The sequence below is a fragment of the Mustela nivalis genome (genome assembly GCF_964662115.1).
Source record: "Mustela nivalis genome assembly, chromosome: 7".
Taxonomy (NCBI): domain Eukaryota; kingdom Metazoa; phylum Chordata; class Mammalia; order Carnivora; family Mustelidae; genus Mustela; species Mustela nivalis.
In genome coordinates, this window is record NC_139026.1 from 4,615,382 (window position 1) to 4,641,930 (window position 26,549).

General features: G+C 57.1%; 1 protein-coding gene across 5 annotated transcripts in view; it reads right to left on the reverse strand.

The window, feature by feature from the left end:
• PARVB (parvin beta) overlaps positions 1-26,549 on the reverse strand; it is a 101,040-nt gene that overhangs the window by 35,495 nt on the left and 38,996 nt on the right. For all 5 annotated transcript variants that reach the window (XM_082739664.1, XM_082739667.1, XM_082739668.1 and 2 more), the window contains exons 2-3: positions 14,725-14,814; positions 11,991-12,061 (exon numbers count right to left, since the gene is read on the reverse strand). In XM_082739664.1, coding sequence (XP_082595790.1) covers positions 11,991-12,061; positions 14,725-14,814 — 161 coding nt within the window. The remainder of the gene's footprint in view (positions 1-11,990; positions 12,062-14,724; positions 14,815-26,549) is intronic.

Sequence of the window (26,549 nt, forward strand, 5' to 3'; positions counted from 1 at the left end):
CTCAATCAAAAACAGAACAGGATCTTCCTGTGCTGGCAAAACTAATAAAACTACCTAATTGGTCTCAATGACCTTTTGGAACTGGGACCTTATGGCCCCTCTCGAAGACGAACAAAAGGGCACAAGTCTAGAATATGGAGTTCTCTGTCACCCTCTGAAACAGAGGTAGCCTGCAAAACAGGCCACAAAGCAAATTTCTGTGAAGCATCTTCTGTTTTCCCACTAACTCAAAAATGTTAAATCAGACACACAATCCCATGAAGAATGGAAGGGAACAGAAACGCAGGTCTGGAGGAAGGAAGAAAGAGGTGAGCAGCTCTGCGGCCTTCTGGTTTCGACAAAGCCATCCGAAAGGTCAGCAAACAAGCCAGCGACAGTTCTCCCACACCGTCCCCCGCCCGCTCCCTCCCGCTCCCTCCCCAGGGCCAGCTGCCTGGGTTGGGAGCCTGGCCCGGGGTCTGGAAGCCAGAGCTCACCCCCCTCCCGCCTTCCAGCACCTTCCTCCACGGACACCATGCTTGCCCAGCTTCTTTCCTCCTCTCCACCCTCCCTTCCAGTTCCCCTGGGGAGTCTTCCGTGACCTCTGCGGCCATGTCTCTGAGGCTTCGCCCCGCACAACTCTTCCTCTTGCTCTCCACTCTCCTCCAAGGCCAGCTCATGCCTTCCCGCAACTTCCAACACAGTCCCCAGTCAGAAACCCCTAACCATGCAGCCTCACCTCCATGATCCTGCTGTTCAGGCATCCCTAAAAGCATCTCTGAAAGAATTCACCTCCCTCCAAACCTGCCCCTTTTCTAGGAAAGAAACAGAACACCATCCACCAGCGCCTGGACTTTACCCCTCACCCCACCTCAAACCTGGGCCCACTTTTCACCCTCTCCTCTTCACCGTCCTTGACTAAACCACCTCCCTGAACCAAGGCACTTCCAACTGAACATCTGGCCTCCTTGCTGGTATTCTCAAAAACCCCAGGTTCCTCTCTGCCTCAGGACCTTTGCACGTGCCATTCCTTCCAGCCTGAACACATCTCCCTCCCCCACTCCCTGGCCAGCTCACACTCATCTCTCAGGTCTCAAAAGTCCCTATCATCCTCTGACCACCCGTCCCATCCAGGCCACAAGCCCCATCACCCCCTCAGCACACCCAAGCATCGTTTCCCTGACCCTGTTCACATTTATGTCATGATCTCCCCCACTGGACCCAAAGCTCTCTGCAGGTGGGAGCTATAGCACCAGTGGCTCTGTCCCCACCACTCAGGGCTTACTGCCTGCCAGAAGCAGCCACCAAGTTGACTAACCAACCTACTGAGCATCTACTACGTGCGACATTCTGGGAATAAACAAGACAAACAGGGCCTCTGTTCTGACATTCGAATCCGACATGAAGAGAGACACAAATACACACACTTGCAGACCGATCCACGTTAGAGAGAAAAGAAGGCAGCGAAGAGTGGAGAAGGCTGATGCAGACACCCAGCTAGGCAGTGAAGGTCAAACGCCAAGAGTGACCGGCCATGTTGACGGCAGGTGCCCTGACCTGATACGATGGGATGAGAAGGGCACTGTATCTCTCTGGGGTTCCTCCTGAACCCATGACCCCACTCTAATCCAGAGGAAAACACCAGACAAATTCCCAGAGAGGGACATTCTCCAAAGTTCCAGGTCAGCACTCGTCAAAATGGACAAGGTCATCATAGACACGGAAAGTCTAAGAAGCTGCCGGAGCCCAGAGGCGCTAAGGAGACACGATGATGAACTGTCATACCGGATCCCGGATGGGGTCCTGGACCGGAAAAAGGACAGTGGGAAAAAGAACGAAGGAAATCTGAATAAAATGTGGACTTTGGTTAATGTATTGTATTAACTAAATACAGCAACGTAGTAATACTGAACAATGTGCCACGCTACCAGAGGACGTTACTAAGAGGGGAAATCAGGTGTGGATTTACGGGAGCTCCCTGTACTCTCTCTTACTACTTTTCTATAAATTTATAACTTGTTTAGAAAATAAAGTCTATTAAAAAATAAGGCAGCGTTTGGAGATGGGGGGGTACAGTGGCCATCGGGGACCAGGAGGCCAGGGGACTTCCTGGAGGAGGTGATCTAAGCAGAGATACACCCAGACACAGTGGAGGGCGTGAGCAGGGCAGGAGCAAGGGTCAGAAGCAAGCCTGGGAATGGGCAGGCGAAGCAGGGTGCAGGACTGGGAGCGGGAGAGAGACAGGGAGCGGCTGGGCGGTGCGTGGGACATCGCCAGCCTGTCGAGGTCTCGGGAATGGTGTGAGGTCAAGAGGAAGACCCGTGCCACGGGCCGGCGGCCAATGAAGGGGAGAGCAAATAGGAGGAGACAGTCCAAGGAGGGAGAGAAAGTTCTAGAAGCAGCTGGGAGCATCTGGGGCTGGGGGGACGTCTGCCCCCTCTGACCCCGGCATCCACAGAGGCAGGCAGAGACCCTCTAAGCCATCCGGGCCCCGTCACCCACCCTCCCAGGAGCCCGGTACCACGGCTGCCAGCTGTCCCAGGAAGACCTGCCCCGTCCCTTTGTCTCCACGTGGCCACCAGCAAACCTGCTCCCGGCAGGATCCCGTATTCCCCCAGGGCTCTACCGTGGTCCTTTTATCAGCAAGCTCACAGCGATCACAGGCACCAAGTGACAGTGTTCCACTCACCAGCTGTTACCGAGCACCTGCCTCCTGTCCTGCGGTGGGGGGCAGAGGTGTCCCCGACCTCCGGGAGCCGACACTCCAGCTGGGAGTTGGGCAGAGAAGAACGGGGAGCACGAGCGGAGCGGCGGCAAATCGAGGCTGCGGAGGCGCAGAGCTCTGCCCCGACGTCTCAGGGGAGGGGGTGCGTTCGGAAGGCGAACCCACGGCAGGCAGGGCAGGAGGGCTGGGTGCCCCCCAGGAGCCAAGCCAGAGCCGCACGGCCTCCCTCGGGCTGGAGTCTCAGAGAACCGCCTCTTCCCTGCGCTGAAACTGCCGGTCCAGGGCACAATTCCACAGACCACGCTTTCTCCGGACAGAGGGCGGGATGCTTCCTTCGCCCCTGAGACCAAGAGACCTGGAATGACCCCCACTGTGGCCCTCTAAGGCTGACCCACTGCCCAGACCCTGAGCCCACTCCCCCAGCCACAGAGCTGAGACCCCTGTGTCTACGCACCCGCCCCCACACACACACCATCCCGGGGCCTGTTCTGGCCACCTGATGAGATTTACTGATGTGGATTTTTTGCAAAGTGTGTCGTTTACACTTAAGAGATAAAAATGAGTGCCAGGGACGGCACCTGCTACCTTAGCCTCCCCACAGCACCCAGCAAAGCCCCGAGCCATAAAGGGTCATAAATGCCAGGTAAGTGACTACTAATGTTTCTTATGTTGTCTATACTTTTCGGTTACCACCTTTAAAACAATTTTGTAGGCAGAATTTTCAAAGATCCCCCTAAGATCCCAGCCTGCTGTGTACAGGTCCCTATCAACCCTGGGACTGTGAAGATGATGGTCTGCACCCCATGGTGTGGCTATTATAGGGTCCAGCTGACCTCAAGAAAGAAAGGGCATCCAGGTGGGCCTGACCTAGCACATGAGCCCTCTGAATCTGCATCTAGAGATCAGAGACCACAGACAGAGAGAGGGGGAGCACAGGGGAGAGCCTCTGCGGCTGGCTCCAAAGGCAGCAGGGCCCACCTGAGAGGAGAGGACTGTAGGGGCAGAGAGCTGACTCCTCCCCAGAGCCTTCAGAAAAGAATTCAGCCCGGTGTCACCCAGAGCAGAGAACCCAGCCACACCTCTAACCTGCTCAACTATGCCCTAATCAACAGCTGTTGCTTTAAGCAGATGAGCTGATACTTAGTTACGCATCAATAGAACACTAAAACAAAGGGCATTCACTCCGCTCAAGCATCAGCCTCATAAGCAAGCACCACTACCACCGCCTACAAAACCCAGTGTGCTGCATGTGCAGGCAGGGACCCTAGACCCACACTTGAGGCCCAGAACCACCCACCCCGAGTTCTAGCCATGGGACCTGGAGCCATTTAACATCTCTGGTCCTCGAAATCTTCGTTAAAAAGGCCAAACAATGCCTATCCCTGTGTGTGCTGCATGACCCAGCAATTCCAGTTCCAGATGTTTCTGCCAAGGTACTAATCCAAAAGGGCCCCTAGACATTTACTAATTCTGGAATGACTCCAATTTTTGTGTAGCAAAAGCTATATACACAGAAGACAAAGCCTGAAGGGACACAAATCAAGGAAAATTACCACTGCCTTCTGTTTGATTTTTGTCTTCTGGGTTTTCAGCAGTCTCTGCTGCGCTGGTAGCTGGAAAAAGTAATAATAAATACCCTTTTTAAAAAATCACTATCCAGATGGCGTCTTTGCAGAAATTGACAAGCAGATCCGAAAACGCATATGGAAATCCAAGGGCTCCCAAATAGCCAAAACAACCTCAAAGAAGACGAAAAAAGTTGGAGAACTCACACTTCCTAATTTCAAACCAAACCAAAAAGCTGTGGTAATAAAGCTGCGTGGCGCTGGCATAAGGACAGACACAGAGACCAAGAGAATCCAATGGAGAGGTCACCGACAGTCCTCCCGCTATAGTCTACTGAGAGCAGTAACAATGCTAATTCAATCCAGATAATGGTGCTGGGACAACTGGGTGTCCACATGCAAAAGAATACACCACACACAAAAATCAAAACCAACTCGAAATGGGTCAAAGACCTCAGTCTAAAAATGAACACTATCGAAGTCTTAGAGAGCAGAGTAAACCTTCATGAGCTTGGATTAAGGAAGATTTCTTAGCTGTGACACCTAAAGCACAAATACAAAAGAAAAAACTGCTAAACCGAATTAAAACTAAAAGCTTTTGTCCTTCAAAAGATACCAGCAAAGGAGTGCGTGCACGGCTCAGCTAAGCATCTGCCTTCGGCTCAGGTCCGATCCCAGAGTCCTGGGGTCGAGCCCCTCATCGGGCTCCCTGCTCAGCAAGGAGTCTGCTTCTCCCTCTCCTTCTTCTCCTCCCTTCCCCACCAGCTTATGCACTCCCTCTCTCTCAAATAGATGAATAAAATCTTAAAAAAAAAAAAAAAAAGATACGTGCAAGAAAGTAAAAAGATAGCCCACAGAATGGGAAAGAATCTTGCAAAATCCTCTGAGAAAGGGTCTGTATCTACAATGAGTAAAGTACTCTTACAACTCAAAAATAAAAAGACAGCCAATTTTAAAATGCACAGAAGATCTGGAGAGACTTTTCTCCAAAGAAGCACACGCATGCCCAACACACGAAATGATGGTCACCATCACTAACCATTAGGCAAATGCAAATCAAAACGCTGGTGAGATACCATTTCCTACCAACGAGGGGAGCTCTATTAAAAACACAACAACAGAAAGTGTTGGCAAGGATGTGGAGGAACTGGAATGTTTCCCACGTTGCTGACAGCACAGAAAATGGTGCCCTTGGCAGAACAGTGGTAGTTTCTCTGAAGGTTAAACACAGAATCATCACCTGACCCAGCCATCCCACTCCCAGGCATGCGCCAAAAGAGAATACCGAAAACACGTGTCCACGCAAAATCTCGTACCCGGATGTTCAAAATATCCACTGCTCAAAACAGCCAAAAGGCAGAAGCAACCCAAAGTCCATCAACAGATGAAGGGATAAACACAGTGTGGTCAAGCCACGCAGAGGAATATTACTCAGCCATAAAAAGGAATAAAGGTCTGACATCTGTTACAACATGGATGAAACTTCCAAACGTGAAATTAGCCAGTCACCAAAATCCACCTACCGTATGGTTCTCCTTATAGGAATCATTCAGAATCGGCAAGTCTATGGAGACAGGATAATTCCACGGAGATGGAGCGGCTGCCGGCACAGGGAGTGGGAAGGAATAGGGACCAACTGTTGATGGGGGTGGGGTTTCTTTCAGGAGTGATGAAAACCTTCTTAAATTGATTGAGGCAACAGTTGCATGACTCGGGGAGGAGACAGTCCCCCTGCGGATACCAGCTCAGTAAAGCGGTTATTTGATTCATCTCTGGAAGGTAGGTGTTCCCACCTGCTCCTGCAGGGCCGTCTGAGGACTCGTGAGGCGGCCCAGCTCTAGACGGCTACCATGATCTACACAGGTGTTAGTGCAACCGTCCCTGGAGCTCTCGGCATGTCCAAAACTCCTTTCTGATCATTCCGCATAACCAGCAGCACCCAGAACAGGCCAGACGGCCCTCAGCGTGGGAGATACAAACATGACCTCGTCTCTGCCCCACGTGGAGCCGTTGAGGCATCACAGTGGCTTGCTGGGAAGCGCATGTGCGGGAAGGGAATATACACATAGGAGGACTGAGGAGCCAGGCCCATCTCGTCCTACCTCGGCTACTAGAAAGAGTTGGTCCCCACCCCGTGGGGAGTCAACACCCAGCCACCTCTCTGATCTTATCTCTGACCACTGTCCTCCTTGTTCACCAGGCTCCTGCCACACTGCCCTCCTCACTCATCCTTATACACGCTGGGTACATGCATACCACAGGACCTTTGCACTTGCTCTTGCCTTCGCAGTGATATTCTTGCCCTACGTATCAACAGCAGCTCTCTGTTCAAATGCCACCTCCCTGACCATGGCGCCTAGAACAGGGGGAGAGAAAGCCACCCTGCATCTTGTTTGGGGCTCCTTCAAAGCACTCCTGGCCTTCGGGCCAAACATTCAGTCCCCAAATCTGTCTCCTCAGCTGGCCTGTCGGCCTCCATTTTGCTCAGTGACATATCTCCAGTGGCTATGCTTTGGACACACAGACGCACAGAACGTGTTCAAGCCACCTACAACATTGCTCACAGACCCGGGCCGGTCTCTTGGGCACACAGACATCCGGCACCAGAGGCTGCCTCGCCCGGAGCTCAGTCCCGCTGGCAAATACACAAGAGACACCGCTTCTGCTACGAAGACAAGGAATCTTAAAAAAACCCCATCCAGTCGCTGACCTGATCGACCCCAGAACAGGACTCAAAGGGACGCAGATCCCATTCCCCACAACAGGCCACAGGAGTCAGCTCTGGGAAGCAAAAGGGACGGGGCACCCAATTCCACTGCCACCCCTGGAGGAGAGGCAATCTCGTCACCAGACACCCCAAAGCACCGCCATCCTCCTCCCCCGCTCGCCCGTCTTAATCCCGTTTCTCGCAAGGCTTTTTCAAGATAGTACCAATCATTATTTCCTGGACGTACTCATTTGCAAAGCCCAAATCCTGCCGGCAAACGTCTAGGACCTACATTGACGATGCCCTCGGCTCGTGTTTTTCACAGGCTTGCCTTAAGCAGAATAAAAAAATTACTTGTCCTCTCATTCCCCCGAAGGATAATCAGGATCTGCAGCCTGTCTCCCCCAAAGCTATGACAGTTACGTTTTCATCACTCCCAAACAGGCTCGCCGGCTGCTTCCTCCACGGACGCGAGCCGGGGCGCAGCAGGAGGGGGACCGGCCCCAGCCGGGTGCCAACGCGCCGCGCCGGGGCATCTCCACGCGGCTCGGCTCCAACACACCGCCCTCCGCCCAGGGCAGCATTTTTTCTGCAACTGATTCCCTTCACGGGGACACAGGAAGGAAGAAATCAACTGCACAGCCAGGAAGAGTCTCGTCCAATAAACTGGGAAATGAGATGTGAAATCTGCTCACAGGGAGGACGGTGCACCCGGGTTAACGACATGGTCCGCTCACCTGGGCCCAGCGTGCTTCTGAGCGCGCCGGCCTTCTTCCTCTGGCTTTGGTTCTGGAAGGCAGGAGGCCTGCCACGCCGTCTTTTGAGGATCATTAAAACCATCAACTTTCTCATCCATACACTGCAACCCACCCGGAGCTGCACGAGCTGCTCTGACTTGGGTGGTCCAGGAAGCTTCTGGAGGATGCTAGCGAAAAGGCCCGTGGCCCACAACGCCAGTGGGGAGGGCGCTGCAGAAGGTCTTCTAGGCTCTAGAACCCCACGGCCCAGTCCCCACATCAGACCTGCCCCTGCCCCTCGCCCACGGTACCCCGGCCACACTCGAGCTCCGAGCTCCGCACCTGCCATGGCGCTCGTGCTTTTCCCACTTCCGTCAGGGCCCAGATTTGAATCGAGGAAGCCAGACTCTAAGCACCCCTTAACGCCACAGGAGGCACAACAGATCCTTGGAGAGAATTTCTGAATGAACGGTCTCATTCATAATGCCTGGCGTGGCCTGAGCCAAGGTGCTTTTTTCCTGGGAAGCAGAGGGCAGCTGGCAATATTGTAAACGGTGACAGTCCTGCGGCAGCGGGGTCACGGGGCGAAGTCTACAGAGGGAGACAGGACGGGGGCTGAGACAAGAGGGGGAAAGAGCAGATGACCGGGAACAGAGCAAGAAAACAAGGGCGCTGACCGCGCTGCTTCAGAGATGGCCCCCTCGCGTGCCAAGACTGGGACGTGGCCAGTGTTAACTGATCTCACCCGTGACCAGCTCAGCCGGCGTGTGGCCCACGCTCCCACTGAAAACACCCTTTGGGAGCAGAATCCCTGCAAAGAACCAGCAGCAGAGAACCGTGGACAAGCAGAGTCCACGGTGCAGAGAGCGGGTCTGAAAAGCAGTCAGAACCATGCAGGTCACGTGCATGGAGGTGTTTTGCTGGAACCACCAAGACTGGCCATTCACAGTCCCCTTTCTCAAGGCGGGGGGGTTTCCTGGGATCCCCTGTGTCAGCACCGAATTCACAAGGGCCCCAAACCTTGCCCCGGCTCCCAGAGCCCCTTTCCCAAGATTCCAACTCCGCAGGTCTGGGGGGGGGGGCCAAAAAGACCTGCTTTGTCCCCCAGCCATTCTGACGCACTCACTCCTCTTCCTGCGGCTGGGACCTGGGTGCGGGACCCTGCGGAGTCAGCTGGGAGCGAAATCTAACACCCAGGCCTGGGAAGTCAGGGAGAGAAAACCAGTCAGGGCACCGAGGTGGGGGGTCTCCAGAGGGGACATCAGGAGAAGAGGGCAGGTGGAACAGCATGCTCCATGCTGGCGGCCACAAGAGCACGGGCCAGGTGCAGACCCCAACCTCGCCCGGAGTGCAGGCTGGCCTGTGCCTCAGGGCCCCCGGAGCGTCCTGCTGGAGCGGTTGCATGACAGCCTGGAGCTGGCCAAAAACGACTAACCTGGCTTAGGCTGGGGCTTTGGGTCACGCTCTGCTCGTCACAGGGGAGGGCAGGAGACAGGCTGGTCCCCAGGGCAGTCAGTCATGCCTACCGGGTGGCAGCCCAGCAAAACACTCCGGACATGAGGCTCGGGGACCTTCCCTGGCCAGCGATGCGCAGGGAACGCTGTCATATCACTGTCGGTAAGTGACGCCGTGCACAATGCCACCAGAAGACATTTGGAAATGCCACACTGAGTGCCCTCCTGGGCCCGCCCTGGGTGCCCCCTCCCCCAGCTGATTTTCACCTGTGTCCTTTCACTGGGATGAACCCTAACAGGGAGTGCGGCAGCATTCGGTGCCTTTTGTGAGTCTGTCTGGTGTCAAACCCACAGGCCGATTTGGGGACCCAAACTTGTAACTCGTGTCAGAAGTGAGGGTAGGGCTTGGGGGCCGGCCTCTGGCACCTCACACCTGGGTGGGCACAGGCTCCACGATGAGCCGAAAGGGGAGGCAGGAAGTGACGCGGGCTGGGCTCCCCCACCCCCGGGCACAGGTCACTGTGACCTGGGGAGTGGCTAAGCCCCCCGCAGGGAGAAGCTGGTGCTGTCGGCAGCAGACGCTGATTCAGGGGCACGCCCGGGGCCCCCTAGCCAGTAACCCACGCACAAGGCAAACACGAGGGAACCAGGGGCAGCCCAAGCCCAGCCCCGGCATCCTAGGAGCCAACGCCCACCCACTCTAGTCGGTGAGAACTAGTACCTCCCGCACACCCTCCATCCCACCAGCACAGCGACTAACAATCCTCAGCCGGCCAACCTGCCACCACCGTCGTGCTTGACATGTTCACACTCACTTGGAAAACATGTGATAAAGTGAAAAATAGGCCACCAATCTACCTCGAGATGCTGCCTGCGGTCTGGAAGCAGGCAGAAACTTCCAGAAACTGTCTATCTCCTGGCACAGGGACTGTAGGCTGGCGGGACAGCCTCCCAAAGAGGAGTGGCCCAAGGTCATCTCTCAAACCAAGACTCCTACATTATGTCCCCAGAGTCCCTTCTGCCACAGGAGGTATTAAGAGTCACGTGGACACCCTGGGGGGCCATGACTCAGCCCACCACCCCTGCTCCCTTGCTGGGGTGGGGGACAAGCCCAAGCTAACAAGAGTGAGCGGGAAGGGAGGGGAGGCAGGCCACCCTGGGCCGACCACAGCTTGGGAAGAAAACCCATCTGTGCTCAGCCATGCAGCGTCCCGCGGGCGGCGCCGTGGCCCTCCTAGCCACCCAGCAGGGAAGCAAGGGAGAGGCTCTCTGTCTCCAGTGCCTTCTGGTCCTCCAGCTGACTGTGTCTGATGCGGTACAGGCCTGCCCATGCTGCAGCCCCCCGAATCGGCACACCCCATCCCTTGCAGCATGGCCCTTCAGCCAAATCCAGAATCCAGAAGAGCTGGGAGCCACAGCCCACACAGGTCCCACGGGGCGGGCCCCGGGTGCGGAGATGCTGCGGTCCCCTCTGCGCAGGCTGCTGAAGGACAAGCAGCTGACCAGCCCTTACCCCACAGCGCCCAAAACACCCTGTGGGCTTCGAAGTCACAGCGGTAGGGGCGCCTGGGTGGCTCAGTGGATTAAGCCTCTGCTTTTGGCTCAGGTCATGATCTTAGGGTCCTGGGATCGAGCCCCACATCGCGCTCTCTGCTCAGTGGGGAGCCTGCTTCCTCCCCTCTCTCTGCCTGCCTCTCTGTCAAATAAAATAAAATCTTAAAAAAAAAAAAAAAAAAAAAGAAGTCATCACGGCGGCACAACAGAGCCCAGTCGGGTCAGGTGAATCCGACAGGAGCACGAAGCAGACCCCACACAGGAAGAAGACGACCCGCTCATCTCAGCACGCCCAGGGCCCAGCCCGGCACCCAGTGTTCGACCCTGGCTGAACGAACAAGGTCCCAGATGACCAGACCCATTCAGCCCGCACACGCCTCTAACAGGTATAACCTGGCGGGGGGACGGCTCTCCCCTCTGTCCTCATGTGAACACGAGGACAGCACCAGCTCCCCTGGGGTGTTTCAGGGAAGTGATGCCTCCAGCTTTGCTCCAACACTGAAGAAGGAGAAAGCCGAAAGGCGTGTGTGGCCGTCAATCCCAACTGTCCGCCCGACTGGGCCACGGAAGGCTTGGACGCTGGAGTCCACGTTCCCTCTGGCTGGGTCCATGAGGATGTTTCGGGAAGACATTAGAATGTGACTGGCGGACTGAGCAAAGCCAGGGAGCCCCAGCATTTTTGGCTGGGCCCTAACACGGGCCTTTACGAGGTCAGTTTTTACCAGGAGACAATTTGGCAAAGGCGTTCCCGTTCCAGCCGTCAGCCCCCGTGAGAACACGGTTCTACGCCGCCTCACGTCCAGCAGCACCGGCTCAGGTGGAGAAACATTCTGAAAAGCACTTCTACTGGCCAGTGTCAGTGGTACGGACTGTGACAGACAGCATCACAGAGCCCGGAGGTCTCCTGCGTCCGCCTTGGGCTGCAGAAGTGACAGCTTTCCCACCGCGGGCAGCTCCGGCGCGGAGCTGGGTCCCACTGGGCGAGGATGCAGTCACACCCGAGCCTTCGCTCCTCCATCGCGGGGATGAACTCTGAAGCCCGACCGTGGTTTAGATCAGAACCATGAGAACCGCCATCGGCACTCAGACACGCACGGACGCCACCAGTCAAGCCTCACCGCGGAGCCGGGGCTCAGAAACCAGGCTCAGGAGACAGAAGCTGCCGTTGTCACACCGAATTACCACGGGGGCCCCCGAGCCCTCCTGTCACGGCTTCCCTGACCCCTCGTCGCAGCCCAGCAGGAAGGCGCTGACCGAGGCACCTCTTACCTTGACCAGCTCCTTGAACTTGGGGTCCTCCTTGGAGGTGGGGTCGATCATCATCCGCTCTTCGTTCTCCTCTGCCGGGGAAGAGAGGCCGGTTAGCACAGGCCGGCGCCGCGGGGCCGGGGGCACGGCCGACTCCCCCCGCCCGACGCGGGGGAGGGGGACAGAGCGCAGAGAAGCCAGGCTTCTCTCGGTGGGACCACGCTGCAAGGACGGCGCGCACAGGGGCTGCACCGGTCCGCGGTCCAAGCTCCCGCGGCCGCTGTTAGTAAATACGCGCACCGAGACAGCTCCCCGCGACCTAAAATAGCACGCACCAGAAAATCAGAAAAAAACAGCAAAAAAGGAGGGAGTGGGTGACGGTTCACAGTAAAATGTGTCCGTCCCTGTTCTATTTATTACCCGTTTTCCCTCCAGGTTCAGGCCTCGATCCACGGACAGTGGAGTGGGGCCCAGCGAGCTGCTCCAGCGGGGCTGGCATGGTAGAGAGGAAGAGCGTGGGACAGCCTCCCCCCCACTGGTCCGACACCATCCGGAAAACTGGCTGGTGCCTGCATAGGGGAGGGTGTGCGAGGCACCGCGCACGGCATGCAGGGGATGGGGAGAGGGAGGCCTCGGACCCGAGCATGGGATGGGCCCGCAGGACACACGGGTGGCGAGGACCAGGCTCCTGGGGCCCAGGCAGGCTCTCACAGAGCTCGGAAACAGAATGGCTTTGAGAAGACCGGCTTCACAACAGCAAATTTTAAAACCTGACAAAGTGGAGAACTTTTTGGAGACATGCAGATCTGACGCTTGAGAGGGTAACCCTATATGGGGGTCCCTTGTGATGTCCCTGCTAAGGCCCTCAGCAGCCTCCCAGTGCTCCTGGGACCAAGGCCAGCACCTTCCACGTGGCCTCCAGCACCCCCTCCCCCCCGCAGCCTCGCGTCCCCAGCTGTCCCGGGCACTCTCCACTCTCTGGCCCTTCCAGCCTTCCCTTGCTCCTCGGCAAACCTCACCACTGCCTGCCACAGGGCCTTGGCACATGTTGCTCCCTGTCTGATACCCTTTTCCTCCACTCCACGTCCCCTGCACCTTTCAGATCTCAGTTCCAGGCGCTGACCAGGTCAGTCCTTCTCAAGGTCACACAGACTCCAGGGATAAGCAGAACCTTATGGAACAGACTGAACAACACCAGCTCCCTCTGCCCGAGAGCAGTTGTTTATAAAGATGGTAAAACGGGAGGGTTAGGGCCCAGGGAAAGGCAAGTTCAAGGCATTATCGACAAAATGAGAGCCTGCCATGTGTCTAGGATCAGCCCTTTTAGCCCTCCTGTTAGTCTAAACCAGGGTTCTCCACAGGAGCCACTGCGTCCTTCCCCTACCTCAGGTGACATGTAGCCACGTCTGGAGACATTTTTGGTTGTCCCAGCTGGTGGCATCTTGTGGGCAGAAGTCGGGGATGCTCAAACCCCACAAGACACAGGACAGCTTCCAACCGTAAAGAATTACCCAGTGCTGGATATCCAAAGGGCCGAGGTGAAGCCTCCTGGTCTGTGTCTGGCTAATTCCCAGACCCACAAGCGAGTCCCCAGTTTCCCTGGAGAGAGGGTCACCAGGAGCATGCATCTCAGCCAGACTCCGCTGCAGTAACAGTGAAGAGTCATCCTCCTCCAAGAAGAGATTGTAGCCACAGCAGGCCCCAGCAGAATCTCAGGGACCTCGCCCAGCACTTGGCTTCAGGTCTGCCAGAGCTGAACCTGCGTCTGCATTTCTCCACAAGCTCTTGCTGGCCTGGCCTGGTCACGGAAACCACAAAGGGGGGACCAACCGGGGCTTCCCTTTGAACCAGGGTTTGGAAATAAGCAGAATGTTCCACAACCGCCTTTCAGACCGACCAGATCCCAAAACACGCTTTAAGGAAATGTGTCCGTGCTGTCACCTCATCAGCGCTGGCTGTGATGTGGTCCCAAGGAGCTGGGTACAGAGGCCTTCATCACTGGCCGGGCCCCACCCAGCAAGCCCACGGCCTCGGGACAGCTTTGGCCAAGATTAGGATGTATTAACTACATGTCTTATTTCCTATATTTTTTAATTCTTTGACACCTCGGGGCCTGGGGACCTGGAGACACTGTCCCTCCCAGGGTTGGCCAGTTCCCAAGACAGCCAACAATTCCACTGTCACTGCCCTTGATGTGCAGGCCAACCAACCCAGAGCCCACACCCAGCGGCCATGTGTTCCAGGGGCTCTCAGGCTCCCAGACCACAGGCCCCTGCCCTAATTCCCCCCTCCCCTACCCCCTGCCCAGCAGAGCTCCCAGAGCCCTCGGAGATTAACCCAACCAGCCAGTCCACACCGGCCTACCCTGCTCCACCCAGTCCCTCCCACAAGAAAAGACAGGCCGCGCCCCCCCCAGCCTCCTGCCCAAGGCTGGCCCGCCCCCCACCTCAGGAACCGTGCTTGTAACAGACCACAGTTTCAACGGGGCTGAACCCCGGATCTGTCGGACTCATCCGACGGAACGACTAACACAACGGACGTGGGAAATCAGACAGGCAGAAACTTACAAAGGAAGCCGGGGTTTTCCTTCCCACCTACTTTTCTAAACAAGACCTTGAGCTAAGAGCCCTGACTCTCGGAGGCCGCCTGGCGCGATGTGTGGTCACCAGGCCGTCGCCCTGCAGCTCCTCCTCGGCCTCACCAGCCGCGGGAGCTCAGCGGCGTCACGGCAGGAGCTTGGGGGAGCGCACGGTACCTAACAGCGTGTCTTCGGGGTGGACGTCCGCCGAGGCGGGGGACATGGGCGCGTCGACGGCACGCCGGCCCTCTTCCTGCAGGTCGCTCACTGTGGAGAAAGGAAAAGAAGGGTCAGTGTCAACGGAGCAGCGGGGCCTCGCGGGGCGGCAGCAGAAACACCCACGATCGACTCCTGCTCTGTAAGCATTTAACAAGCGTTCCCAAATGGCCCGTCGCCCAGAAAGAGTCCGCGCACGAAGGCTCCGAACCCAGACCACGTTCTGCAGTTCCTCCCTCCGGCGCCAAGCACCTCCCGGTGCCCGCCAAGCCCGGCCGGTCGGTTTACACGGCCCTTTGGAATTCAGGGCTAACACACAGAAGCTTCTGGATGCTTCCAGGTCCGCCCAAGGCTGCTGACATGGACAAAGCTGGAATCCCAGCGACAGGGCCTGAAACGGCAGCCCCCACCGCGCTCCCTGGAGAGCTGTGTCCTCAGCCAGGGGACCTGGGGGCGGACGCTGTACCTAACACGGACACAGGCAAGCCCCGAATTTAAAGTGCTGCTATTGTTGACGGTCAGGTTCAAAGGAGCAGATGCCCAAGAGCAGGTCATGGCCAGTCTGGGACACCAGAGCCTGCAACAGAATCTCATAAACCTTGACCCGGAGGCCGTGACCTGTGGTGTGGACAGCACCAGCCTGTGCGTGTGTGTGTGCGCGAGTGTGTTGGGTGAGGGCAGCACTCGACAATCACAGGGCTCAGAGGCACAGTACAGATGCCAGGAGCAGGAAGGACCATCGCCCCGCAGGAAAACGCCTCGAGTCACATCCGTCAGGGGGCACCACCGGGACCCTCACCCTGTTCCCCTTTCCTGTGGCACCTGCTGCTTTTGACAGTCCTGGTTGAGAGCTCTGGGCCACAGTCCCCAACCCCATGCCACGGACTGGCTGCCCCATCGGTGGTCCCGGGTCAACGGGGTGCCCAGGCCTTCTCTACCATGAACCATTCTCTCCCATGAAAACCTCTTTCCTCTTCCAGTACCGCAGTCACCGTGAACCGATCACACAGCTGATCCCGGGCATCGGAAAAGTAACCAAGGGGACGGGCCTGATGGCTTTGACGCAGGCAGCGCCACAGTTCCCCTCGACTCTGCTAGCGGCGCAACCCCAAGGAAGCCCAAGTCACCCCTCAGGGCCCCCAGGAGGACGAAATGGTGAACGTGAGGTCTCCAGGCCAGAGCCAGGAACCCAGGGGATCTCTGCCCCGCATGTCGCACCAGGGAAGGCCCCGAGACGAGGCTTTCTACCGAGTGAACTCTGGTATCCCTACGTCCCCGAGCAGCACGACTCACAAGAGGTGGCATCACCCCCGGGAGCCCCCTGACGGGTGCATGACCGCGTAAGATGCGACCCGCCCACAGGACAGAACGCGGCTCGCTGCAGAAGGGAAGGCCGTCTGGACACCTGCTGCCACGCGGGTGACCTCGTGGGCAGCACGCCGTGTGGAACGGTCATGGTGGGACACAGTGAGGGACCCAGAGTCCTAGAGCCTCAGACATCCAGTCAAACGGCAGGGGGTGGGGAGGGGGGAGGCGGGGGCTCATGTTCACGCGGACAGAGTTTCAGCGCAGGATGACAAAGAGCTTCAGGAGACGAGGGGGCGGTCACGCCACCCCCTGAGTGGACTTCATGCCACGGAAGCACCCGCCCACAAGGGGTTAAAATGATACAATTTATGTTATGTATGTTTTACCACAACAACAACAACAAACAAAAGAAAAAGCAGACCCTCTGCCAACAGCATCCCAGCCTGCAAGCTGGAAGCTGTCCCCGCGGTCACCCAGCACATGCACACCCTCGGGGCGCGTCCCAGGAGCAGGTCCCAGGAGCAGGCCACACGCACAGTCATCTTCTTGTCCCCACACCCTTAGCTTAACTCTGCGTGAGATGCGCATGAACGTTCAGCACCTTCCCGCGTGCTGAGGCACAAGCAGGGTTTTACGACGTGCCCCCACAGGGCTCCCCCGGCCACACTCTGCAGATGCCCACAGGGGGGCCCCGGCCAGCTCCCAGGCCAGCAGCTGCATCTCAGCCATCACGTCCACGAGCTGATGCATTACGAGCAGCAACTTAGGCCGCAAAAAGCTTTTCTGAAGGCAGAAAAAAGAAAGCGGGGAAGGGGACCTTGCACGGAAGCCGCGGACACACGGGGAGCACATCCCTGGCCCGGTGAGCGGGGTGTATGCGGAGACCCCGAAGGCCTAAGCCCCACTTCCTGGGCCGACATCACAGAAGGACAGACAGGCCAGGGGGGTCCCTTCAGGTCTAGGCGGTCGGGGGTGTGGTCACGTTCAGGGCCTGGGAAAGAGGGAAAGGCGGCGGGTGTGGCGCGGGTGAGCCACGACAACCAGCCCGTAACTCGTAACTCGGCTCAGAAAGATGCCACAAGGGTCGTCTGCTGCCCAGGACACAGGCTGTGGGCCGGAGTGACGGGGAGGAGGGTGGAGGGGCGGACACACAGGGGGCCCTGCTGCCTGATCTCAAAGACACGGGAGATTAGGAAATAGCGTTTTCAAAGCACAGAAATGGGGTCACATGGAAACAGAAACTTCCACTCTGCCCTTGCACATCAAAGATAACACTAAACAGGACCCGAGATTTCCTGACCTTAATAAACGAGAAATGCTCTCCCAGAACCGCCCAGGCACTGGCTCAACAGACTGCACATTCCGAAGGAGCTTGTGTGCAAAGCTCCGAGGGAAGCAAGGACAGGGCCCTCGGTCATGAGTCCAGGTCGGTGACCACAGAGCGGGGGGCGTGAGTCCAACTTTACCACACACGGGCACGTGGCTGAGAGGGGTCCCTTCACCTTGCCAAGCCTCAGTTTCCCCATCTGGAACATGGGGGTGACAGCAGTAGCTGTCTCATAGGGAATTCTAAGAATTAAGTGAGACCATGAGTGCTCAGCAACTGGTTCAGAAACCCTGGCGGGCATCTGCCCACCTTCTGTAAAGGGAAGAAACCAAGATGGGAAAACAGGCTCCCATAAAGGGACAAAGAGAAGAAAGAGGGAAGAAGGGGAGGGCGTGGCTCTCTTGCACTCCGGGAAGAACCAGGGAAGGCTTCCTGGAGGAGGCAGCATTTGAATGAAGCCTTGAAAGATGGCAAGAATCTGGAGAAGGGACTTTGGGACTCTGCAAAACATACGAGTGACAGATCAGACAGCCTGGTCTCTGGAAGCCCACCGTGCAGCCACACCGATGCTGAACCATGGAGGGTTCTTTGGGACTCTACTTCTCACAGCCTGGGTTCCCCAGAGAACACGGGCCCCATCCCTGCGGACCCTTCTGTCTAAATCGGATTACTGTCTTCCAAGGGTCAGTCTGACATGTGGAAGGAGAGGCTCCTTTTGAACCCTGGCTTCTCCCCAAGGACCCCACTTTGCCAGTTTAGTGGCTTTCCGTTAATCCCTGGAATGTTCTGGTTTTTAACGTACTGGTCCATTTGCCAGAAAGCCCAACACTTCAAAGATGTGAAATGCCGGCTGCCTTGAGTCACAGAGAAAGATCCCCTGGCCCGGAAGAGCCAGCGTCTGGTGTGCTCCATGGGCGTGGACGTTCAAACAGACTAGCCCGCTGCCAGGAGGCTGAGGACCCACCAATTTCCTGAGTGCGCACCACTGTTTGGAGAGGGATGCCCTTGTCAACATAAAACCTGATGGCCAGGCACGAGGAAATGGATGGCAAGTCCACCTCCCAGGGGTGCTGTGGCCACGGGCCACACGGGGGGCACACGGGGCTGGGGAGGGAGCCAGGAGGTTGAGAGGAAGGAGGGAGCCCAGGTCAGAAGACAGAGCCACGAGGCAGGGGGTGTTTGACAACACAGTTTGCCCTTTGGGGATGGCCACCCCTCACACAGTCGGGGGCAGGAGGCAGACCGGGACACGCAGACAGCAGTCACCAGTCTTAAGAGATTTCAAAAAAGTTCAAATGTGGGTTTAGTGTGGAATCTCCCAATTTATAATGTAAGCACATCACTCCAATTCTGTGGGCCAAATAGGGTCACCCATTTGCAAGCTCAGGTCACAGTAAATGTATAACCCACGTTCCTACCCGTCCATAAGAAGCACAGAGGGCCACTAATCCTTCCTGAGGACCTACGACGTGCCAGGCACCTTCCATGACATGCATTCATCGTATCTCCTAACAAGTGAGGGAGCACCGGGTCCTGGCTGGGCCGGCAACTGTCACATGTGTAGGCACCTGCTATGCAGCCCCCAAGTCAGCACCGAACCCGCTTCTACACGGTCTTGCACCTCATGCAAGTCACCTATGCCCAGCTGACTCTACACACCTCCAAGCCTCAGCTTATTGGCAACCTCCTCCAGGAAGCCCTCCTGGGTGCCCCCTTCCCACGCCAGGCCCCTCTCTGCCTAGCTCACACCACACAGCCATCCCACTTTCTTCTCTTTCCTGGACCATCTGCCCACCCACGCTGGTGCTAACTCAGCTCCTAACCCTGGAGCTGGTCTACTGGTTTCAGATCCCGGCTCAACCACCGACAAGCTGAGCCTGGGCAAGCTACTTCTTTGCCCTGTGCCTCAGCTCCCATCTGTGAAATGGGGGCACCCCTCAAAGACAGATACAAGACTCCATCAATGCTGGCATACAGTAAGGGCTCAATAAATGTGAGCTTGGAGCATCTGCTAGATGGATGTGGACGGGCGTGTTTCCAAAGCCCTGCTGCCTTTCCACCACCCCACCCAAGGGCTGGGCAAGGCTTAAAAAAAAAAAAAAAAAGGAGTAACACCCCCCTCTCCGGCCTGGAATTACAAGCACATAAACGTCAACACTTGAAAGCATCTCATAAAGAACCCACCACTTACACCGCAGGCCAAACGCAAAGCTTCCATGTTTGATTTCTTTGTTCCTCTTTTCCTTTGTATGGGTTTCATTTACTTACTTACGCCCAGGCTCCTTCCAAAAAAAGCAGGCTTCTAGGCACCTTTTTTTTTTTTTTTCCCTTTTGACATTCCTGGGAACACACGCCCTGAAGGCGCCTGGCTCCCAGAGCAAGGTCACGGTCAGGACAGGTCAGGACACGTGGGTCTGAACACACAAAGCTTCTCGGCCTCTCGCTCCACCAGGGGCGCCAGGGTGGGAAGGGGTATCGTGAGGCACCACCTGCAAAGATGGGGTGCAGAGAGCCCACGGGGGTCTCACCTGCCGCCGGGCTTCGTGGCCGACTCCAAGAAAGGCCTGCGGGGGGGGGGGGGGGGCAGCAGCCTCGGATGCTAGAGCGGGGACTATTCCAACTTCTGACATTTCAACACAGCTGTGATGTTTTGCCACCTAGAGGGAATTTTTGACACCCTAGTTTTTGACGTTTCCTGGTTTTCATGCAGAAGGAAAGATGAGGGGAATTTTCAGCAGCGCCGTGGGAACCGGATCAGAACAGCGGGTCACCTGAACCACATCTACAAGAGGGACCAGAAGAGGGCAGGAAAGCTGCCTGGGCTCCGGACGCTCACCCGTCCCCGTCAAGACACACCCACTCCCAGGTCTGGACGGTCACAAAGGGAACCGAGCGTTCCTCGCAGCTACCAGGGGATGAAGGGAGGGTAGAGACGCATGTGTCCCCACGGGCTGGGCTAGGACAGTGGTGGGGACAGAAACTTCCCGGTGCTTAGGAGGACCCGACTGTGAGGCTTTCCCAGGCCCTGTCCAAAAGCAAGGGCTTCCGTCCGCACTCAGAAGGGCCGTTTCTCTGCAGAAGTCAGAGTTTGTCAGGATAAGGAAATCCGTCAGCCACGGAGCTCCTCGCGCAGTGGTTCCGCTGAAAACGAGGCCCGCCATACCACACACGAAGACCGCAGAGCTCGGCTAGAACAGGGCCCACCGGACCACCGGGGGCAGGGGGCCTGCTCCTTCCGACCTGCGCAGACACCAGTGCTTGCTGCGAACCGCGATCACCACTCGGGATGGGGAGGAGACCTCACCCAAGCTACTGTGCTTGCAGCAAAAGCCTTGGAGCGTGAGGCGGGGTCTTCCCCAGGGGGTTACGATGTCCAGGTTCAACGTCCATGGTTCTTGGGATTCTAGCCAATGGACGGCAGCATCTGGCCCAGGGTCAAGGGCTGTAGGAGCCAACAGCCCCAAGCAGAGCAGTGGCCCTTCCTGCCCCAGATGTGGGATAAGAGGGAAATTAGTTTTCAGCAACCTGCAAGGGGAAACATACAAAAGAGCCTCTTGACCTTTCAAGGGGCAGATCTGGAATGGAACCTGGCCCTGACACGAGGATGCTGGCCCATTGCAACAAGCCCACTGTATTTACGCATGTTTAACACGCGGCAATTCATCACTGAGGATGACAGTCTGAACCCGGATCTATGGGCTTGGCTCTGCTGGGGCACGAGGTCCCAGCCCATTTCTAGAGACAGAATAAGTTCCGAGGCTAAAACACATGTGTGAGCATTTCAGTACAAGCCAAATCCAAAGGGGGTCAGCCGGTGCTCCTGACCCCCACCTCGAGAGCCGACACCTGTCAGTGCAACGCATCTTGTGCAGCTTTCGAAACAAGACGGCGTAATATTTATGCAAATAACACAATCAGAAACCCCAAACTGTGTATTTCTAGGTGTACACAGTGACATATATAGAGACAAGAAGGAAAGGCTCCGCTCCAAAATGACGAGACTGGTGTCACCTCCGGAAGGGCGGAGGGAAGGAGGAGACGGGCAGGCTGGGCCACAACGGTGTCCCTCCGTTATTGTAAGACAAGACAAGAGGGAGACACTCTGATAGGAGTCAGTGTCCCTCACCCGCCGTGGAGCCCCGAAGCCCGCGACAGCCAGTCCTATGGGAAAGGAGGTATGAGGGAGCTGAGCCTGTCCAGCCCACAGACCTGGGGTTTCCCTGCAGGACGGCTGCCCAAAGAGAGCTGCAGAGCCCCGAAGAAGATCCAGATGGCCCCCGGCCCATGCTTTCATGCGCAGGCAAGAGAGAAGCAGCAAGTTTTGGGGGTGAAGGAACAGCTCTCCCCCAGGCAATTCTGTCTTCGCCTCCAGGCTCGGGGAAATGCCTTCTGCTGGATGTCGGGGCATCTACACGGCTCAGAGCCTCGGACTTCACGGTCCTCGGCACCCGCCTGCTGCTCCTCTGTGCTCTCTCTGAACCGATCGCTCCACGGCCCCTGGCTTCGGAGACACGGGGCAGTGCGTGGCTGCCTGGTCGGCCTGGGAAAAGTGCGGGAGGGGAGCTGAGGGGCCACATCCTCAGGGAACCCCGCAGGGTGAGACAGGACCAGGCCTGAGACAACACTGTGGACACCCCGGTCACCACCCGGATGTGGTCATGTCCCCTCCCATCGTCAGCCAGCACCCACCCAGGGGCCTCTGCTAACCACATGCCTCCTGAGTGCTCAGCCAGGCTCCCAACTTCAAGGCACTTAGGACCCCCTGGGCTAACAGGGTCTAAGACTCAGCGCCAACCACCCGCCCCAAGGCCATGGCGCTGATGCCGGTCGGGGAGCCTGGCCATCAACACCCAGAACGGTAAGAACGTAGAAGACATCATCATACCCCTCCCCTACGTGCTGAAATCACACCGGCCAGTGACTCCAGTGCTCCTTCGGGAGATAAATCCAGGGGCCACATTTCCACAACTTTCTACCTGGCCGGCACCTACCATGGACACTTGCCTCCCCAGGACGGAAGGAGATTTACCGGGCCTGCCTGGCACATGCTGTCCCGCGAGGCTTCGCTACAGACGAGGTCTCTGAAACACTCAAGTCCAAGCTGGCTCAGCCCGTGCGGGCTGGATCCAACCCACGCAAGGCCTGCAGGGCCCCAAACCACACCACCTTCCCGCTTCTGGTGGGATCGGAGGGGGACACTCAGATGGTTTCCTGCCCGTGGGGAGAACCCAGAGCTTCAGTCCTGCTCCGAATCCCTGTTCTCGATCTTTTGTTGTTGTTGTTGTTGTTGTTGCTGTTGTTGTTGCTGTTGTTTAATTTGACAGAGAGAGATAGATTACAAGTAGGCAGAGAGAGAGGGGGAAGCAGGCTCCCTGCTGAGCAGAGAGCCTGATGCAGGGTTCGATCCCAGGACCCTGGGATCATGACCTGAGCCAAAGGCAGAGGCTTAACCCACTGAGTCACCAAGGCGCCCACTTGTTCTTGATCTTAAGCCAAATGGGGAGCCACCCGTCTCAGCTGCAATAATGAATGAGCTCACGAGCCACCCCAGCTTCTCCCAAGACCTTCTTTTCTGAAGGGCTCCTTCCCATGCCCTAGGAAAGTGGGTTCAAGAGCAGAAATGACTCTGGGACACAGGGGGCAGGGGGTGCTGAGGATCCTCCCGGCAGCATGGCCAGCGTCAGGGGACACGGCAAGCAATCTGGAGGGAGAGAAATTGAGGGAGGGAACCGCACAGCACAGCCCTGACCACGCAAAGCGACCGTAATAACGTGATTCTGGAGCCAGAAGGCTGAAGGCAAAGGCCCCCAAGACACATACCCTTGCAAAGAACGCAGTGGGAGGAAGCAAGACGCTGGACGGACCCTCCTCGCATTCTGCATCTTGTGCCCTGCCCCTGGGGCTGCTGCGAGGAGAGGGTTGGGACCGGTTCCCAGGACAGCCACTCGGCTTCCCATCGGCCCCACCGTGGCCTCTCCCATCCTGCAGGTGACTGTCCTGGACTCAGCTGTTTCTCCTCTCCAACAGCCTGTCACCTTCTTCTGGGCAAACCAGAACCCAGCCTCCCCTGGAGGGAACCAGCATGGTTCGCAGGTGTTACAATCCAGATGGGGACCTGCCCCCAGCCCCAGTGTGGAGCCAGTGGGTATGCTGCACTCCCCACAACACAGGTATCAAGGCAGGAACGGGCCTGGCCTGCTCAGAGTCGACAGTTACAAGAAGACTGCACTGGGAATGCACTTTTCCCCAGTGGCCTTGACCCAACAAGGACATGCAGGTCGAAGCTGCACCATCATCCTACCACCGAACAGAACCTGGAAATGAAGGCACCGGATCAACAGACCTGAGAGAACAGTTCAGCCACACCATTTGTGTGCTGGATCAAACCTTACCTGAAGGCAGCCACCCGTGGCCCTTTCCATCAAAAGGCACCCATGAATTCCATTTTGTTCTTAATCCACTTTGAGTTTTCTTTCATTTGCAAACAGAGTCCTCTCTGAGGCAGGTGTCCTTCTGACACACAAAGCTAACCGTGTCCCCGGTAAAATCCACCACAGGCTCCCACTGGCTCCAGGATAGAACGCAAGCCCCTACCAACACTCGATAAGCAGACCCCACCTCTCATCAAGCCAGCTGTGCTCTCAACTTGGTACTCCCCTTCCTACTGAGGCATCCCCAAGCCACTCGTGTCTGTCACATCTCTGCACCAACTGTCCCCTCCACCAGAGAAGCCCTTTCTATCAGGCTAACGTCACTCCGTCCCCCAGATTTATCAGGACAACATTCTCTCTGCACTCGGGCCCCAGACAGAGTAAGGGCTCCTCCTCTGGCTCCCTACGGCTCCCCTTGCCTGTGACGGCCACAATCCCTTCTTCCAACCCCCCCACCCCCCGACGGTGTAGCTGGGGTGGGCTACACCCCACGCCCACCCAGTAGCGCAAGGGGGTCCATGCTGCTCTTGACCACGGCCTCACAGCCGACACAAAACCTGACCCGTGATAAGCACGCAATAAACATTTGTGGGACAGGGCGCCTGGGTGGCTCAGTGGGTTAAGCCGCTGCCTTCGGCTCAGGTCATGATCTCAGGGTCCTGGGATCGAGTCCCACATCGGGCTCTCTGCTCAGCAGGGAGCCTGCTTCCTCCTCTCTCTCTCTCTGCTTGCCTCTCTGCCTACTTGTGATCTCTCTCTGTCAAATAAATAAATAAAATCTTTAAAATATATATATATATGTGTGGGACAAACGCCTCTGTGTTTACCGAGACAAAAAGTTGCCGAACAGGAGAAATTAGGTAAGAGACCCAAAGTCAGGAGAACAGGGAACTGACGGCTCTTGAAAACATTCCACCTCCAGCCACTTAATTGGGGGGAAAAGGAGAATCTCCATTAAGGCTTACATTAGCCTGCCAGTCGCGGGTCACCAAGGACCCAATTACTGTGAGGCGGCCGTGGCGGGGGGTGGGGAGGGCTCAGAGGAAGGACTCTGCTCTGCAATTAGGGACTTTTGGGGACGAGCTCCCTCTGGAGGAACAACCCCAAGCCTCGTGGGCTGGGCGCGCACCGGCCGCCGGCGTCTGGAAGAGAGCCCAGCAGGAACAAAGCCGCAGCCCGTCTCCAGGAGGGCAGGTCTTCTGAACACCAAACATCGCTGAAGTATAAATACCCAAAAGGCTGGCGCTCAGAAGCCGATGTCAAACAGACAATTCCCCGGCCCAGATCAGGCCTTTTCCTCCCCCTGCCCCGGGTGATCAGAAAAATGCGAGGACAACAGAGAAACAAATTGTCTGGGGGCAGGAGAATAGGAAGAAAGACTTCGGGGGAACGTGAAATGTCAGCGTTCCCATATAAACCACCTGGCGAGCCGAAACCAGGACACGGGAGGGGCCCGGGCTTCCTGCTCATGAAGGAGGACTGATCCTGTAGGGACAGGGCACGACGGGGCCGATGGCTCAGGTGGAGAGCAAGTGGGTCAGCTTATTCAAGTCACCTCCCTGCCGCAGGTAGACGCCTCGGGGGCCGGACACGGCGGCTGGACCCACGCAAGGCCGGCGTCTGCTCTAGTCTCTGCGGGTCTCAGCTCCCAGTCCCTCCCTTCCAGTGCACCTCCCACGCAGTCTCAAGACTTGTCCCCAGAACACAGCCCACCAGGGCATTCCTCTGCCCGCAGACCATCCCGACCTCCCAGGGCCTCCCCACACAAAGCCCAAACCCCTCCCCATGGCATCCCACCCGGACCCTCCGAAGGGCCCGCCCATCCGCAGCCCCGCAGGCCCCAGCCGGGGGCTGCACGCAGCGAAGACAGAAATCACAGGCTCTGGAAGTTCGTCACACAGCGGCCTGGGGCCCATGCTTCCTCTCCTTCTGTCTTTCACCGTCTTTCCACTGCAAGGGATAATAACCAGACACAATCCTGAGGTTGTCGTGACAACTAATTCAACCAGAAGCAGCCGAGCTCTAAGTGTTGTGTCTCCCCTTCCCGTCCCGCCATCAGCACCTGGGCCGGGCGACAGGGAGCTGCGCACCGGGCAAGCTCCCCCACGAGCCAGGGGCTTGCAACGCTTCGAGGTCCAGGGGGCATCTGGTTAAGCGTCTGCCTTCGGCTCAGGTCATGAGCTCAGGGTCCTGGGATCGAGTCCGCATCAGACTCCCTGCTCGTCGGGGGCCTGCTTCTCCCTCTCCCTCTGCTCATTCCCTCTCTCTCTTTCTCTCAAATAAATAAAATCTACGAGGGGGGGAAAAAAAAAAGGCTCAAGGTCCAGCCATGAACTCACAGCCAGCCCCTGCGCTCCCGGTTACAACCGAGGGGTACGTGAATGTCTCCCTGCCAGATTATGGACTCCCGGAGGCAGAGGCCAAACCCTTACCCCCCCTGTGCCCCCAGAGGTGGGCCTGGCTCAGAGCGGATGTCCCCACCTGAAGACACCGAGCCCAACCAGACCCCAAAAGCCTCAGGTCTGTATAAGTACCAGGGGGTCTAACAGCCTCATCAGCTAACTGTTCAGACAATGAGGACCCATGTACCCCCCACCATATCTGATTCTCAAAAAACTCCAGCCATCGAAACATCCAACTCACTGCACATTAGGCAGGCTCTAATCTCACAGAGCCTTCACGCACAGCTCAGGCACCACCACAAACATCTTTATATGGTG